At 45.1% G+C, this 18,801-nt stretch overlaps 1 protein-coding gene across 1 annotated transcript in view; it reads right to left on the reverse strand.

The window, feature by feature from the left end:
• dennd4a (DENN/MADD domain containing 4A) overlaps positions 1-18,023 on the reverse strand; it is a 56,912-nt gene extending 38,889 nt beyond the window's left edge. The window contains exons 1-6 of the mRNA XM_055222396.1: positions 17,893-18,023; positions 11,465-11,790; positions 7,907-8,153; positions 7,746-7,815; positions 6,813-6,982; positions 1,001-1,236 (exon numbers count right to left, since the gene is read on the reverse strand). Coding sequence (XP_055078371.1) covers positions 1,001-1,236; positions 6,813-6,982; positions 7,746-7,815; positions 7,907-8,153; positions 11,465-11,772 — 1,031 coding nt within the window. The 5' untranslated portion in view covers positions 11,773-11,790; positions 17,893-18,023. The remainder of the gene's footprint in view (positions 1-1,000; positions 1,237-6,812; positions 6,983-7,745; positions 7,816-7,906; positions 8,154-11,464; positions 11,791-17,892) is intronic.
• Positions 18,024-18,801: the final 778 nt, after the last annotated feature.

Genomic DNA, 18,801 nt, shown 5'->3' on the forward strand with positions numbered 1-18,801 from the left:
CCTGGTTCAGACCTGGTGTAATCCTGGTTTAGTCCTGGTTTAGTCCTGGTCTAGTCCTGATTAGTCCTGGTTCGGTTCTGGTTTAGTCCCGGTTTAGTCCTGTTTTAGTCATCTTCTAGTCCTGTTTTAGGCCTCTTCTAGTCCTGTTTTAGTCCTGGTTTAGCGCTGGTCTAGTCTTGGTTTAGTCCTGGTTCAGTCCTGGTTTAGCCCTGGTGTAGTCCAGATTTAGTGCTGCTCCAGTCCTGGTTTAGTTCTACTTTAGTCCTGCTCTAGTCCTGTTTTAGTCCTGGTTAATTCCTGCTCTAGTCCTGGTGTAACCCTGGTTTAGTCCGTGTTCAGTCCTGGTTTATTCCTGGTTCAGCCCGGGTCTAGGCCTGGTTTAGTCCTGGTTTAGTCCTTGTTTAATCCTGGTTTAGTCCTGGTTTAGTCCTTTTCTATTCCTGGTTTAGTCCTGATTTAGTCCTGTTTTTGTCGTGTTTTAGCCTAGGTCTAATCCTGGTTTAGTCCTTGTTTAGTACTGGTCTAGTCCTGGTCTAGTCCTAGTTTAGTTCTGGTTTAGTCCTGTTCTAGTCCTGATTTATTCCTGGTTCAGTCCTGATTTAGTCCTGGTTCAGTCTTCGTTCAGTCCTGGTTTAGCCCTGGTCTAGTACTGGTCTAGTCCTGGTTTAGTCTTGCGCTAGTCCTGGTTTAGTCCTGATTTAGTCCTGGTTTAGTCCTGGTTTAGTCCAGGTCTAGTCCTGGTCTAGTCCTGGTCTAGTCCTGGTTTAGTCCTGTTCTAGTCCTGGTGTAGTTCTGGTTTAGTCCTGGTTTAGTCCTGGATTAGTTCTTGGTTTAGTCCTGGTTTAGTCCTGGTCTAATCCTGTTCTACTCCTGGTCTCGGCCTTAAATGTCTGAAGTATGAAATAACATGTGCAGTGTTGTAGTACACTGTTAGTACACTGTTATAGTACACTGTTCTATTACACTGTTGTAGTAAAGAGGTGAGTGTAAGAGCACTGACTTTTCGATGGGCAGAGCATGAGGTCCAGAGATGGAGTATCGATAGAGGAATGTGAGGAAGCTCCTGAAGGACTGGAAGAAAGGCCAGTGGGACAGGAGGCAGATGCTCTTGTTGCCATAGAGACTGCTGCCATCAGGACCCAGGCTGGAGCAGGACAGGCCCAGCTGAGAGCGCTGACGTTCGGTCAGATCCTCCTCCGGGTAAGGCTCATAGAACTGGATAGCAGCTCCATACACCTGCACAAGACCGCACACCACTTTAAGTTTTAGCTCTGTGGCAGTTCAAGGTCCATGTTACTCTACTCTCTGATCTTTGTTTCCTCATCACAAACAGACCTGGAGTTGTGTTTAGTTTCTTCCACACATGTTTAACACACAAACCCTGCATATTTAGGCTGAGTTCTTCTCTCAAACTGAAATCACTCTGTTCCACCTTTTGATGTCATCATGTGCTCTATTGTTTTTTTAAACTCCATACACCTTCACTAGAATCATTTGGATCATTTCAGTCCTGGAATCACTTCTACTGAACTAAAGGTAAAAAGAACTGTTAACTTAAAAACCTACCACCAGTAAATTGAGAGCTTTGCCTTTCAACTCAGCTCCTTCTTTACCACAACGGACCGATACAGCAACCGCATCAGTGCAGACGCTGCACCGATCCGCCTGTCAATATCATGCTCCCTCCTTCCCTCACTCGTGAATAAGACCTTGAGATACTTGAATTCCCCCACTTGAGGCAGGGACTCACCACTCACCCAGAAAGGGCAAGCTTTTTTCGGTCAAGAACCATGGCCTCGGATTTGGAGGAGCTGCTTCATATCCCACCTGCTTCACACTCGGCTGCCCCAGTGCTGCTGCAGCTCCTGGCTTGATGAAGCCATCAGGACAACATCATCTGCTAACAGCAGAGATGAGATCCTGTGGTTCCTAAACTGGACTCCCTCTGGTCCCTGGCTGCGCCTAGAAATTCTGTGCATAAATATAATGAACAGAACTGGTGACAAAGAGCAGTCCTGTCAGAGACCAACACTGGGAACAGGTCTGACTTGCAGCCAGCAATGCAAACACAGCTCCTGCTCCGGTCATACAAGGACCAGACAGCCCTTAGAAAAGGGCCCCAGACCTCATACTCCCAAAGCACCCCTAGAGACACAACGAAGGACATGGTCGAATGCCTTCTCGAGATCCACAAAACGCATGTGGACTGGTTGGGCAAACTCCCATGAATCCTCGAGGACTTTATGGAGAATATAGAGCTAGTCCAGTGTTCCCCGACCGGGACGAAAACCACACTGCTCCTCCAGAATCCGAGGTTGGACAATCGGTCAGATTCTCCTCTCCAGTACCCTGGAATAGACCTTACCGGGAAGGCTGAGGAGTGTGATTCCCCTATAGTTGGAACACACCCACCGGTCCCCCTTCAACCTCTCATCAACCCCTGGAGCCTCGGTGACTTCAGCCAGGGTGATGGACGAGTCCACCCTGGGTCCCCAGTCTCTGCTTCCTCCTTGTAAGATGTGACAGTGAGATTGAGGACATTCTCAAAGTATTCCTTTCACCGCCCGACAACATCCCCAGTCGAGGTCAGCAGCTCTCGTCCGCACTGTAAACAGTGTTAGTGAAACACTTGCCAGAATTTCTTTGAGGCCGTCTGATAGTCCTTCTCCATGGTCTCCCCAAACTCCTCCCAACCCCAGGTTTTTGCCTCCGTGACTGCACGAGCCACGCCCTAGCCTCCCTCGGGATCAGGGAGAAGCTCTCCCGGAGGTGTGAGTTGAAGACCCCTCTGACAGAGGGCTCCGCCAGACATTCCCAGCAGACCCTCACGTTGCGCTTGGGCCTGCCAGGTCTATCCGGCTTCCTCCTCCGTTAGCGAATCCGACTCACCACCAGGTGATGATCGGTTGACAGCTCTGCCCCTCGCTTCACCCGAATGTCCAAGACACGCAGCTGGAGATCAGATGACACGACAACAATGTCGATCATCAACGTCCGACCTAGGGTGTCCTGGTGCCATATGCACTGATGAACACTCTTGTGCTCAAACATGGTGTTCATTATGGACAAACTGTGGCTAGCACAGAAGTCCAATAACAGAACACCGCTCGGGTTCAGATCAGGGAGGCTGTTCTTCCCAATCACGCCCCTCCAGATGTCACTGTCGTTACCCACATGGGCATTGAAGTCCCACCGGAGAACAACGGAGTCCCCGGTCGGTGCACTGTCTAGTACCCCTACCAAGGACTCCAAAATAGCTGGGTAGTCTGCACTGTTGTTCGGCCTGTAGACCGACACACTCATGAACAAGACCCTGAGATACTTGAACTCCTCCACTTGAGGCAAGGACTCACCACCCACCCAGAGAGGGCAAGCCAGCTTTTTCCGATCGAGAACCATGGCCTCGGATTTGGAGGAGCTGATTCTCATCCCAGCCACTTCACACTTGGCTGCAAACCGCCCCGGTACCTGCTGCAGGTCCTGGCTCGATGAAGCCATCAGTCATCTGTGGTTCCTGAACCAGACCTCATTCAGCCCCTGGCTGCGCCTAGAAACTTTGTCCTTAAATATAATGAACAGTACCGGTGACGAAGTGCAGCCCTGGCGGAGTCAGGAGTCATAGACCTTACCGGGAAGGCTGAGGAGTGTGATTCCCCTATAACTGGAACACACCCTTTGGTCCCCCCTTCTTATTCAGAGGGACCACCACCTCGGTCTGCCAGTCCAGCAGTACTGTCCCCAACCGCCACACGATGTTGCAAAGATGTGTCATCCAAAACAGCCCCACAACATCCAGAGACTCGAGGTACTCGGGACGGATCTTGTCCACCCTCAGAGTCTTGCCCCCGAGGAGCTTGCCAACCACCTCAGTGATATCAGCCAGGGTGATGAACAAGTCCACCTCTGGGTCCCCAGTCTCTGCTTCCTCATCAGAAGACATGACAGTGGGATTGAGGAGATCCTCAAAGTATTCCTTCCACTGTCCAACAACATCCCCAGTTGAGGTCAGCAGCTCTCCGTCCGCACTGTAAACAGTGTGGGTGAAGCACTGCTTCCCCCTGCTGAGGCGTCGGATGGTTTGCCAGAATTTCTTTGAGGCGGTGCAATAGTCCTCCTTTATGGCCTCCCTGAACTCCTCCCAAACCCTCTGCCTCTGCGACCACATGAGTTGTGGTACGCATAGCCCGCCAGTACTTCTCAGCTGCTTCAGGAGTCCCACAAGCCATCAAGGCTTGATAGGACTCCTTCTTCAGCCTGATGGCATCCCTTACGTCCACCACCAGGTTCGGGGATTGCCGCGATCACATCCCCTCCCAGGGACTCCAAGAAGAGTAACCGCCCTTACGTATTCCAATTAAAAGATTTATCAAGCCTTCAGTAAAATAACTCTTTATTGAGGAGGTGGGGTGATAGGGTCACTCAAACATGTTTGAGTGAAACAAAACACAACGCCAGGTACACCACCAGTCAAATGTTCAGAGCTTTATAAACAAACAGAAGAATCAGATACACTGCCTGTCCAAAAATAAGTCACCATATGGATTTAACTAAGCGAATAGGTACAAGCCTATAGGTACGAGTCAGGTCTAGGTTCAGCAAAAAAAGTGTTCAAAGAATGAGGTCAGCCGACCACCTGAATATACTGAATGACCAGGTTATTCCATCAATGGATTTTTTTCTTCCCTGATGGCATGGGCATATTCCAAGACGACAATGCCAAGATTCATCAGGCTCAAATTGTGAAAGAGTGGTTCATGCATCATCAATGCAAGATCTTGACGAAAAACGTATGCAACACTGGATGGAAATAAATCTTGTGACATTGCAGAAGCTTATTGAAAGAATATACCACACAAATGCAAATGCGTGCCATGGTAAAAGCAAAAGGGAATCCAGTGAAATATTAGAATGTGTGATCTTTTTATGGTAGTGAATTTTTTTTTTTTTGGCCAGGCAGTGTATATGGAGTAGATATGTGGAGTTATGTAGCAAAGAGCAAAGTGAAGTTCTATTTCATATTCAGATCCTGATAAATGAGTGTATTCATTAAAATGGAGAGGTGTTCTTAGAATAGCAGATGATGTTAATGCGTTGAGTTCTTCTCAGGGTCTGGGCTGAAGAGCTCACTGTGGTGTGAACGAGACGCTCTGCTCATCTCTTTAATATCACATAGAACAGAAAATAGATTTTGCAGTCTCTCTAAGGCAACCAGTCCTATTGTTACGAGCAAATATGGAACAGCAACGATTCTCCTATTAACCCAACAGAAGGATTTGAATCATTATAATGTGACTGTGAAATCACACAAAAATTAAATCATGAAAATGAAATCAGATGTAAATGTGCTGTACTGTAGCTCATTTTTCTGTCTTAAAATTTTGAAAACAGAACTAGTTCATTTTAAGTAGTTTGCAGTGGTTCAGACATATTAATATAAACTTAATTCACCACAATGAGATTATAAGCACTTTTCACAACTTTCCAAATCCAGAGCAGAGTTTTGCTGTAATGCTACCATGCTAACAGTGGACCAGCCTTATTTACTGCTTCGTGGACGATAAAAACACTTAATAATAAAATGCAGATAGCACACAGTGGTCTCATTTTGACCCTAGAAGCTGCTTTTACAACATATTTACTAAGGCATAAGTTATCACACAAAACTGACTCCACGTTCTAACGCTGTTTCCTCCTCAAAAACAGACCTGGAGTTGTGTTTTGTTTCATTCACACATGTTTGAGTAAAACTTTATTATTAGTCTGTCTACATCTCCAAAACCTCAAAATGCTGTTCCACCTTGTGATGTCATGAAGTGGTAGTTTTCAAGTTAAAAACAACAGGAATCAGGATTTACTCTTTAAGGACCTTGGTGTTTATATTTATATCTTAAATCTGAAAGAATACAGGGATATACATTATTTTAACAGTATATCCAGTGTTCTTTGTTCAGTGTTGATGTCATTCTACATTTTTTTCTGTATGTGGAAGAAAAGAATTAATTAAATAAATTTAAAATTAAATATAAATAAATACATAAATAATAAAAGATAACCAGTGCACATAGTTCAGGCTCTACTTCAGTAAAAGACAAAATGATGGACAGGAGCAGAGCAGTTCAAACCAAAAACTGTGAGCATCAAAGTGAAGAAGCATCTTAGCAAAGGCCATTTGAGTTCTGAAATAAACAGAACGAGCAGAGACAACCTTTGTGAGGGACGTCAGCCACCTCAGACGTGAGCTCGGCTTTGTGCTGAGCTATTCTTTGACAATCTGATTCCCAAATGTCTCTCCATTCTTCACCCCCATTTCACTCCCTGCCCTGTCCACTAAAGTCTAAGGGCTGGACAAATGTGAAATATAAGACTTCAGGAGACCTTAACAAAACAAAACATTTGCCTTTCCAACAATATATACGCCCAAGAAGTAAGACTTTCGACACAATGAAAAATAGCACTCCTGAGAAAACGTGTGCAGAAACTCACTGTAATAATAGCAACTGTAATAACAGTAATAATAATAACATTATTATTATTATTATTATTATTATTATTATTATTATTATAAATATGCAGCACCTTTAAAAACAGATTTCCAAAATGCAGCACACTCAAGATAGAACAAAATTACAAAAGCATAAAAATCACAGACAGTGAGGAAGCAGTGGAGTGGTCAGAGATCAATTAACAGAATTATTAAAATAGTATGAAACTATTTAAATCATAATAAACTGAAACAGTTAAAGGAGGGTCGATCGATAAAAATGAGTCTGAAGATTGATGTAAAAGCTGATATAAGACAGGAGCAGACTGACCTTCTCCCCAGAGGCTCCGGTCAGAACAAAGGTGGAGAACACCGGCAGAGAGTGTTTGGTGTGGTGGGGCCAGCACTCGATGGTGGCGCCCATGGGCAGACAGAACATGGGCACAGACTCGGGTAGAGGAAACGACTCGTGGTCCTCCTCAGGATACCGGCACAGCAGGCCTGACCAGAGAAGAGAACGGATTTAGTAGAAACTGCATCTGGTACTGATACTCTGTCATCAACTCTCCCTGGGGGTGTGATGCTAACTGCTGGCACAGCTCTGTCTGAGATTTGCTAGACTTTAAGCTGAGCTTTATTTGAACACAAACTGACCATAAAGAACTGACTTATCTTAACTTATCACATGAGTTGATTTGTACTGTTAAACAAACCCCTCTCAAATAACATTACAGTCACAAGCCAACAGTTTTTCAGTTATTCTGTCTCACCTTTTTGTGTACACTCCAACTCCTAAACAGGATCACGAACGCTCGGGCTGATCACAGGATCCTGAACATGTGCTCTTTAAATCCCTTTTGGGATTTTTTTCATGTGTTTTCACACAGTTACCATGGTAACTGCGGAACATTCCAACATAGTCATACATGTAATCCCCCCAGTGTGACGTCACTGCAGAGTATGAATAGATCTTAATGCTGTGTGCCGATTGGAGATGATGTAATCCTTTATGTTCATTATAAAACAGCAGATCTGAAGGTGATACTGACATCCTTCAAATCTCATGTTGCTCTTGTTGTTTGCTTTACAGTGTTCACTACAACGAGACAACAGTCTATATCACATCTTTCTTAAGGGTAAAAATAAAATAAAGCCTTATTTCTCTAATTGTAGCTATAATTATTATCGTTATGATCCTATTAAGATTACATCATTTTCATTTCTCTTTCACGTAGCCCAAACTTTTGATACTTAAGAACTGTACCTGCTTTGTATGCAATGGTGTTTGCTTTGGCCAGTGACTTCTTATAACACAGGTAGACGGACGAGCCCCACTGAAAAGAACAGACCCACCTTCCTCATTAGTGACTTTTTAATAATCTAATATCATGTGTAAAATCGCAATGGCAGAGATAGGGAGCGCACCATGCTGCTGTTGAGGTTCTTGTCCACTTTGCAGAAGGTGTGCGGGGGGCTCTCTCCTTTGCCTGGGACGATGATGCACACGTCAGTGAGGGCAAGGGAGGTGTGCGGCTGGCTCTTGGGGGCACGACGGTATGTGATGTAGATGCGCTGGGAGGAGGAGCTACTGATGTTGGCGGGACGACCGGAGGGCGTGGTCTGGACGATGTGACAGCCGGGCTTCAGCTTCTCCTTCCACTCATACAGCACCCTGAGAAACAAGCAGCTTAAGTACACAACACCCTGACAAACGAACAGCTTAAGTATACAAAACCCTGACAAACAAACAAACAGACATAAGTACACAGCACCCTGACAAACAAACAGGCTTCAATTGATTAATTCAATTGATAATTTACATCTGATATCATCCACATTCCTTGGGGGTGTGATGCTAACTGCAATGTGCTCTCTCTAAGGTTTTGTTACACTTTGAATCTGATCTTTATTTTAACACAATCTGACCAGAAAGAGCTGACTTGTCTGAACTACAGGTGAGCTGATTTGTGCTGTTAAACAAAGTCTCTCTCAAATAACAATATAGTCACAAGCTAGCTAGCATTAGCCAACAGTTTTTCAGTCATTCTCAGCTTTTTGTGTAAAATCAAACCCATAAACAGGTCCACGGACGCTCGGGTTGATCACAGCTTTGTGTTCTTTAAATCACTTTTGGATTTTTTCTTGAGTTTTCAGATGATCTTAAAACTTTTTTGTCAGTGTTTGCTAATGTGTGCATTGTGTCACCATGGTAACTGGATTAGATTCGATCGATTAGATGGATAAGATTCCACCATGTGCATACATGTAGAACACTTCCTGCATGATGTCACTGCAGCTATCACAGTTTTTGAATTTCAGTGAGTGAAACCAATGGCTCCATTTGCAGCAGGTCACATGGTTAATGATGTAATTTTAAATTGCACTACAGCATCATCAAAGGCCACACACTTTTATGTCAATTCTTTGCTGTTGAGAAAATAACTTACTTTTTAAATAAAAATAAAAAGAGATAAGAAAAGGCATGTGACTTATATTGATCAATTTAAAGTTTTTATAAAATTTTACAGAAACAGACTTGTTGCCATTTACAACGAAAACGTTTGAACTCTGCTCCAAACCATATGCTTTTTCTCAAGGGAGTCAACGGGGGGGCAAAGGGGTCTGTTGTCCGGGCCCAGAACTTGACCCTTTTCGTATTCATTTATACAACCCCAATTCCAATGAAGTTGGGATGTGTAAACTGATTTGCAAATCCTGTTCAACCTATATTGAACTGAATAAACTACGAAGACATGATATTTAATGTTCAAATTTATTCACTTTATTGTTTTTATGCAAATATTCACTCATTTTCAATTTGATGCCTGCAACACATTCCAATAAAGTTGGGACAGGGACAACAAAAGAATGGGAAAGTTGAGGAATGCTTAAAATACACCTGTTTGGAACATTCCACAGGTGAACAGGTTCATTGGAAACAGGTGAGTGTCATGATTGGGTATAAAAGAAGCATCCCCGAAGGGCTCAGTCATTCACAAGCAAGGAAGCAAGGTTCACCACTTTGTGAAGAACTGCATGAGCAAATAGTCCAACAGTCTAAGAACAACGTTTCTCAATGTACAATTGCAAGGAATTTAGGGATTTCATCATCTACGGTCCATAATATCATCAAAAGATTCAGAGAATCTGGAGAAATCTCTTCACGTAAGCAGCAAGGCCGAAAACCAACATTGAATGCCTGTGACCTTCGATCCCTCTGGCGGTACTGTATTAAAAACAGACATGACTGTATAAAGGATATTACCACAGGGGCTCAGGAACACTTCAGGAAACCATTGTCAGTTAACACAGTTCATCACTACATCTCCAAGTGCACCCAGAAACGCCGACAGCTTTTCTGCGCCCGAGCTCACCTGAGATGCAAAGTGGAAAAGTGTGCTGTGGTCTGATGAGTCCACATTTGAAATTGTTTTTGGAAATCATGGACATTGTGTCCTGTGGGCCAAAGAGGAAGAGGACCATCCGGATTGTTATCAGTGCAAAGTTCAAAAAAGAGCATCTGTGATGGTCTGGGGGTGTGTTGGTGCCCATGGGTAACATGCATATCTGTGAAGGCTCCATTAATGCTGAAAGGTAAATACAGGTTTTACATGTGCTGCCATCCAAGCAACGTCTTTTTCAAGGACATCCCTGCTTATTTCAGCAAGACAATGCCAAGTCACATTCTGCACATGTTACAACAGCATGGCTTCATAGTAAAAGAGTGAGGGTACTAGATTGGCCTGCCTGCAGTCCAGACCTGTCTCCCATTGAAAATGTGAGGCGCATTATGAAGAGCAAAATACTACAATGAAGACCCCGGATTGCTGAGCAGCTGAAGTTGTACATTCATCAAAAATGGGAAAGGATTCCTCCTGCAGAGCTTCAACAATTAGTGTCCTCAGTTCCCAAAAGCTTATTGATTGTTGTTAAAAGGAAAGGTGATGTAACACAGTGGTAAACATGCCCCTGTCGCAGCTTTATTGGAATGTGTTGTAGATATCAAATTGAAAATGAGTAAATATTTGCATAAAAACAATAAAGTTTATCAATTTGGACATTAAATATCATGTCTTCGTAGTTTATTCAGTTAAATATAGGATGAACAGGATTTGCAAATCATTGTATTCTTTAAGTTTTACACAGCATCCCAACTTGAAATTAGGGTTGTGAGGCTTCTTGCACCGGGCCCCCAAATTTCTTTTGACGGACCTGCTTTTATGTGACCGAGGATTGGCTCTAGAACATAGACTGTTTATATAAATGGACATAGCTAACCTGCAAGCCACTGCGTTCCAAATAAGAAGTGATCACGGGTGCACTTGTAAAAACCCTCTCCCCTGTCCCCTCTCTCTGTAACTGCTGCTATCAGACTCATATGGTCTTAAAGTGTTTGTATTAACCCGCTCTACATGATCCTGGGGTTTTTATTGTGTCTGTGAAACAAGATATGAACATTAATAACAGACAACTCAACTTCTTTCCCCGAGGTTGCTCCTGCTAGCATTAGCAATAGATTTCATTGACAGCGTTGCTAAGTGCCCGCTCCCTTCTAAACCAGCGGTGTGGACGGGAAGTCTCACTCCAGATTAGCTCTTTGGTTGCTATGATACTCGCGGTCGGAATTCCAAATGTGGGGCTCTGCTCCAAATTGGCCCTTTATAACTGCTAGCCTCGATGAGCTTCATTTGGAGCTGAATGCTGTGGGTGACGTCCACTTCTTTAAACAGTCTGTGCTCTAAACTCTTCATTAAAAAAATCCCGGCTTGCTGTGTGATTAATCACTGATTAATCACACAGCACTAGACTACACTGTTATTTTCATGGTGTTTGAAGCAGTAAAATGTTAATAAGCTGTAAATAAACTATATTTTTTCATATACACAGTATCAAACATAATAAAAGGGAGCAGGCAGGTGCCATTGTTGGAGCAGAGTTGCAGATTAGAGCAGCAGTGATTAGAGGCAGGTCATGGTGGATTACCCGAGGTCTGTCAGGGGAGGCTTATCTCGTCCACGCTTGAAGCATAAGAAGATCTGCGGCCCCCTGAGGCTGGCCCCATTCAGTTCTGCAGATAGGCCCGAGGGGGTGGAGTCCACACAGGTGAAGCCGGGGGGCACCTCCTCTCCCAGGGACCGCACCACCACGGCCACATCGGTGATCGGGGCTTTGGCCTGTGCCGACCGGGGAGACACGTCATCCCAGTGCAGCCCCTCTTCCAGAGGCGTGGGTGAGTCAGGGAGGCCGGCCAACACGAAGTAGTCGGCAACACGGGGCCCTTTATCCTCCATGATGGAACATTACCACGGCTGCACAACACAAAGCACCAAGTTAGTTTTAAACCATGTTTAAGCTTTGACAAACTTTTAGCATTTGCATCATTCACACATGGGCAATATGTAAGAACCCTTTTAAAGGTCCTATATCACAGAAAACTGACTGTTGTGAGCTCCATGTTCTGATGCTGTTTCCCCTTCAAAACAGACCTGGAGTTGTGTTTTGTTTCATTAACACATGTTTGAGTAACACTTTATTATTAGTCTGTCTTCATCTCCAAAGCTCAAAATGCTCTGTTCCACCTTGTAATGCCATGAAGTGGTAGTTTTCAAGTTAACAGTTCCTTTTACCTTTAGTTCAATAGAGATTGGGAATTTCAGGGCTGAAATGATTCAAATGATTCTAGTGAAGGTGTATTGAGTTTAAAAACACAGTGGAGCACTCCCTGTATTGCCACATGACATCACAAGGTGGAACAGAGTGTTTTCAGTTTGAGAGAAGAACTCAGCCTAAATATGCAGGGTTTGTGTGTTAAACATGTGTGAATGAAACAAAACACAACTCCAGATGTGTTTGTGATGAGGAAACAACATTAGAACAGATCAGAGAATAGTGTAACATGGCCCTTTAAATAAATAAAAGGGCCATGTTACATACATAAATAAATATACACAATCCCATGATTTGAATGGGACTTGAACTTTCAGATTTCATAGTTTTAAAATTACCTACCGGCTGGAGTTAACTCATTCTAGAATAAAACAGTGTCTTACATAAGTATATTTCTCTGTGTTTTATACAGTTTTACCCTGAGCACCACAAAAATAACACAGAACACAGTGGGCACATCTGGCTCACATTAGAGCACATTCCTCTGCAGAGCTCGATTTCACTATGAAATATGGAGGAGCAGAGCAGTGACCTCCTAATACTGTGGACGTTATGTAAAATAAAACACATGCATTTGTCAGAGGAAGGAGGGAGAATGTTTAGGACTCAGAAGTGCCGTTTACAGTCCTCCCTTCAGGCCTGGAGTGGAAAACTAGAGGAACGCAGCCAGAGCAGCTGTGACAGCTTCAGAACTATCACAGTGTGTTTATGTCTGTGATATAGTATAATCTACGACTGTTATATAGTTATAATCTATGACACCCGTGGATCATTATGTGCGTTACAGATTTTAAATCACAATATTCATCTAAAACCACTTAATAAAACAAGTCCGCTGACTTCCATGTTAGAAAACTGCGGTGCCCGATGGGAGCTGATGTCGCCGTAAACGTCATCACAACAAAGCGCTGCATGCTATCGGCGCCCCCTATGGATAGCTGCACATCACACTTGCGAATGGCCCATTTTTTCCTCATTTGTACCAAAATGACTACATGACACTGTCAACCACTATGAGTATCACCGATTAAGAAAATAAAACTGGAGAAGGAAGTGCGTATGTCACAGTGAAAACGGGGATCGACAAAATGGCATCTTGAAAACAGTTGATTAAAGATTACTCAAACATGAATCACTCCAAATACAACATCAGAGGCTCAATGAGAAGAAATGACTAGAACATGGATAAAGATCTGAACAGAACAGTCTGAAGAACACATCTGATTTAAGCACCAGCTCTGAGCTCGGCTCCTTCACTCTGTCACTCTCTCAGCGAGAGACAGAGTGAGAAAGTGAGAGACTCTCTTAGTCTCTCTCACTTTCTCAGTCTCTCACTCTCTCAGTCTCTCATTCTCACTCTCTCATTCTAACTCTCTCACACTCTCTCTCTCAGTCCATCTGAACCTTGACGGGAGCATGACTGTATGAAACCTTTAGTCGCTGACAAAGGTTTAATGTCAGATCACAGAGCTGTGCTTGTCCCACTAACACTGTGCACAGCCTAAAGTACATGATCAGATACTACTGCTACTACTACAAATACTACTACTGCAACTACTAATACTAATACAACTGCTATTAATGAACACAGGCCTCACACTGAACACAGACCTCACACTGAAAACAGGCCTCATAGTGAACACAGGCCTCACACTGAACACAGACCTCACACTGAAAACAGGCCTCATAGTGAACACAGGCCTCACACTGAAAACAGGCCTCATAGTGAACACAGGCCTCACACTGAAAACAGGCCTCATAGTGAACACGGGCCTCACACTGAAAACAGGCCTCATAGTGAACACGGGCCTCACAGTGAACACAGGCCTCATAGTGAACACAGGCCTCATAGTGAACACAGGCCTCACAGTGAACACAGGCCTCACAGTGAACATGGACCTCACACAGTGAACACAGGCCTCACACTGAACACTGGCCTCACACTGAACACAGGCGTCACACCGAACACTGGCCTCACAGTGAACACAGGCATCATAGTGAACACAGGCCTCACACTGAACACAGGCCTCACACTACTACTACTACTACAAATACTACTACTACTACAACTACTAATACAACTGCTACTATTACTGAATACAGGCCTCACACTAGACACAGACCTCACACTGAACACAGGCCTCACACTGAAAACAGGCCTCATAGTGAACACAGGCCTCACACTGAAAACAGGCCTCATAGTGAACACAGACCTCACACTGAAAACAGGCCTCATAGTGAACACAGACCTCACACTGAAAACAGGCCTCATAGTGAACACGGGCCTCACACTGAAAACAGGCCTCATAGTGAACACGGGCCTCACAGTGAACACAGGCCTCATAGTGAACACAGGCCTCACAGTGAACATGGACCTCACACAGTGAACACAGGCCTCACACTGAACACTGGCCTCACACTGAACACAGGCGTCACACCGAACACTGGCCTCACAGTGAACACAGGCATCATAGTGAACACAGGCCTCACACTGAACACAGGCGTCACACTACTACTACTACAAATACTACTACTACTACAACTACTAATACAACTGCTACTATTACTGAATACAGGCCTCACACTAGACACAGACCTCACACTGAACACAGGCCTCACAGTGAACACAGGCCTCACACTACTACTACTACTACTACAAATACTACTACTAATACAAATACTACTACCACTACAACTACTAATACTAATACAACTGCTACTACTACTGAACACAGGCCTCACAGTGAACACAGGCACAGTGAACACAGGCCTCACACTGAACACAGGCACAGTGAACACAGGCCTCACACTGAACACCCGACCTCACACTGAACATAGGTCTGTTTTTCAATCGGTCGATATTGGTCCGGTCTATATCAGTCCAGTCTCTCACTCTCTCAGCCTATCACTCTTTTAGTCTCTCAGTCTTTCAGTCTCAGTCTCTCACTCCCTCAGTCCTTTTGAACCACACAACCTCAACCGGAGCAGTAACTGTATGAAACCTGCAGTCGCTGAAAAAGGTTCAGTGTCAGATCACAAGAGGAAACACTAGCACTGTGTTTGTCTCACTAATACTGTGCACAGCCTAAAGTACACGATTAGATACTACTACTACTACTACTACTACTACTGCTACATATACTACTACTACTACAACCACTAATACTAATACAACTCCTACTATTACTGAACACAGACCTCACACTGAACACAGGCCTCACACTGGACACAGGCCTCACACTGAACACAGGCCTCACACTGAACACAGGCCTCACAGTGTTCTGCATCTGTTTGTTTTTCAGTCAGTCGATATTGGTCCAGTCTATATCAGTCCAGTCGATATCGGTCCAGTCTATATCAGTCCAGTCGATATCGGTTCAGTCGATATTTCCTTGTGGTCTATTTGTTGGTACATTAAAATGAGTCACTGGCCAATGTCCTTCCCAAATGCCTCATGATAATCAACTTGTATTTTTTTCAAAGCTGTCCTGTCATTATTTTAAATTAAAAATATTACTTATAAAACACATTTGGATAATTTTTACCAGATGCCATTTGTATTCAGTCTCTGTCAGTCAAAATATCAACATTGGTATTGGTAGAGAAGAAGCTGATTTGGTGCATCTCATACATACTTTCCATTACCAACACTGCCTTTAAGATTTAATGAGGCTGTATCATCATCTGAAGAACTGTGTAGAGGCATTAAATCTAGATGTTAAATATAGAAGTAATCCCTGCACATTCTCTTCATCCACTCTTCCTTCTCAACAGGAAGTACTGTCTAAAATGGTATTGGAGTTGTCATGGAAACTGCCTTTACAGCCTCAGCATCGGTGGAGGCAGCGCTCATTTTCTCAGATGGAGAGCAGTTAAACACAGTGGAACTAATGACCTCGTCATTACACTCAACATCTGTCTTACCCCACTTACTCCAAATGAGACGTGGAGCCGCTCGTTTGGGACGCTTTAGGCCAAAGCTGGAAACGCAAATTAGCCACAACTACAGCCAATATATGAAATAATATAAAAAATATACTCACAAAATGACTTAAGAACTGCCTCCAGCCTGTTTTAACGTGGCCACTCTCTGGTCTCTGACGTAAGGTCTTTTCCTTTTGTAGCTATACTTGTTTTAGCAGGATATATCACCCTGTCTCACCTGTCTCACCTCTCACCTGTCTCACTCTTCTCAGAAACAGAGTCAAAGGCTGTTCAAAGTCTTTGGATTTCATTCTGACATTTCTTCATCAGAACCCACATAAGGTCACATGACTTCCTCCTGCCTCCAGTTTGGCTACTTCCACCACCGGCCTCAGACTCCAACACACACAAACAGAACAGGGCTGAGGATATGGAATCCCTCATCGTCCAGGTCTGATCCAGCAAAAGAAACACGAAATTCTGTCTACTGGACACAAGTTCAGGTCTGTGGATCTGAACATAAACATCAGGTCACTGACTGAATGAGGGAAAGTAGAGAGTTGTACTCCACCATCACATTATGAGACCCCCCAAAGATACACAGGTATACAAGTATACAAGCCTATATGCTCTGAGTCTGCTTTGAGTCTTCTGTCCACACGCTGTGGGCACCGGGTACCCCCTGCTCTGAGTGGTGGAGGATTTAGGTGGCCTTGAGCCCGAGTCAGGGTCCGTCTGTGTGTGGGAGGACTCAAGTAGACTTGGGGTCAGGCTGAGTCTGTGTGGGGGAGAACTCAGGTGGACTTGAGCTCGGGTCAGGGTTGGTCTGTGTGGGGGAGGACTCAGGTGGACTTGAGGTCAGGTTGACTCTGCGCAGGGGTGGACTCAGGTGGACTTGGGGTCAGGCTGAGTCTGTGCGGGGGTGGAGTCAGGTGGACTTGGGGTCAGGCTGAGTCTGCGTGGGGGTGGACTCAGGTGGACTTGGGGTCAGGCTGAGTCTGTGCGGGGGTGGAGTCAGGTGGACTTGGGGTCAGGCTGAATCTGCGCGGGGGTGGAGTCAGGTGGACTTGAGCCCAAGTCAGGCTGAGTCTGTGCGGGAAAGTGCGCGCGCTTCTTCACATCTGGCTCCCTTTAGGCGTCAAGTCCTCACGGCCATTTGCATTCCTCACGTTTGACAGGGAGCCCCCGCGTGACTGTGGGGAAACCACACCAGACACAAAGAGGAATGTCCACAGAGCCGAACAATAACACTGAGGATTTAACACGGCCTCAGAGAGAACACAATCTACTGCAACCAACACTGACGCTTCTACCGACACAGGAGCCATTTTACAGAGCATCAGGGCGAGGAGATAAGCGCGCGCCACATGACCCGCTCTGACCAATAGCAGCGCAGTAAATAACCAAAGGCAGAGGCGATATAAACCAGCCTTTAAAATAAATTAAATGTCAAATGTGTCATAAAGACACGTATGTGTACCCAGTGCACAGGCCGGTTAGTCTAATTCACACGCGGCTGTAACAGCCCGTGCGCGGGGTCAGGTTCATATCATTAGACCATCCTCTGTCCCGAACACTACAGGAGCCACAGCGTCCTCCACAACAGAACACGAAGATAACAGACAACGCGGTGGATGTGAGGCGTTTTTACTCACGGCTCTGAGCCTCTGAGGCGCGGTGTGGATGTGGATGTGAGGTGTTTTTACTCACGGCTCTGAGCCTCTGAGGCGCGGTGTGGATGTGGATGTGAGGTGTTTTTACTCACGGCTCTGAGCCTCTGAGGCGCGGTGTGGATGTGGATGTGAGGTGTTTTTACTCACGGCTCTGAGGCGCGGTCTTCAGGCACGTTCCTCCGAGTGCTCGTCCCCGCTTCTTTTCACTGACTGTGCGCGTGCATTAAAAACAATAACAATCGTGTCCATCTTCAGGGCGTCTCAGCCGCGTCACTTACATCCACATCCACCGAGCTGCGCCTTTATCCAGAGCTGCGCCGGTCACGTGACGCATCACAAACACGCGTCACTAACACGAGTGCTGAGTCTGGCGCACGCATGAGCGCTGCGTCTGGCTCACAGAGCACAACACAACACTGGAATGTTCCCCGCTGCACAGACGGACAGGAACAACATGTGTCCTGCGGAGACTGGGGCTCATCTGCGGATCAACACTGCGCAGGGTTTGGGCCAAGTGCGGCGGTTCTGCGGCGGCTTCCCTCCTTCTGAAACTGTGGTCATCATCAGGGAAAAGCCCTGCTTTACACAGACCGTGGGTGTGTGGGGGTGTGTGGGGGTGTGTGTGTGTGTGTGTGTGTGTGTGGGGGGGGGGGGGGGGGGGGGGGGGGGTATGTTATTCTCCATGTTCACTTATCGTCCAGCAGCACAGACCGCACAGCCTCCACTGCCCTCTGCTGGTCGATGTATGTCACACAGCACAGAGCCTGTTGTGATCACAGACTCCTGATATAAAGGAGGATCCTGGGACAGGCGGGACATTTTGTTTCTCACATAAAAAACACAAAAAATGAAATAAATGAAAAGCCTAAATATTTAAATTTCTATTTCATTGCTCTGCCCTGCTTTTCACATTTGTATTGGGCCCATAGTTTGTGGGGAGCTGATTTGCTGTGCTGTTGTGTGTCTATTGTAACTGTAAATATATTTATTTGTATTTGTAAAATTGTAAATGTGCTGATCTCAGGCTGTGTGAAGTTGGCCCCAGAACCGACTGCA

Source organism: Periophthalmus magnuspinnatus, chromosome 6 (genome assembly GCF_009829125.3).
Source record: "Periophthalmus magnuspinnatus isolate fPerMag1 chromosome 6, fPerMag1.2.pri, whole genome shotgun sequence".
Classification (NCBI taxonomy): domain Eukaryota; kingdom Metazoa; phylum Chordata; class Actinopteri; order Gobiiformes; family Gobiidae; genus Periophthalmus; species Periophthalmus magnuspinnatus.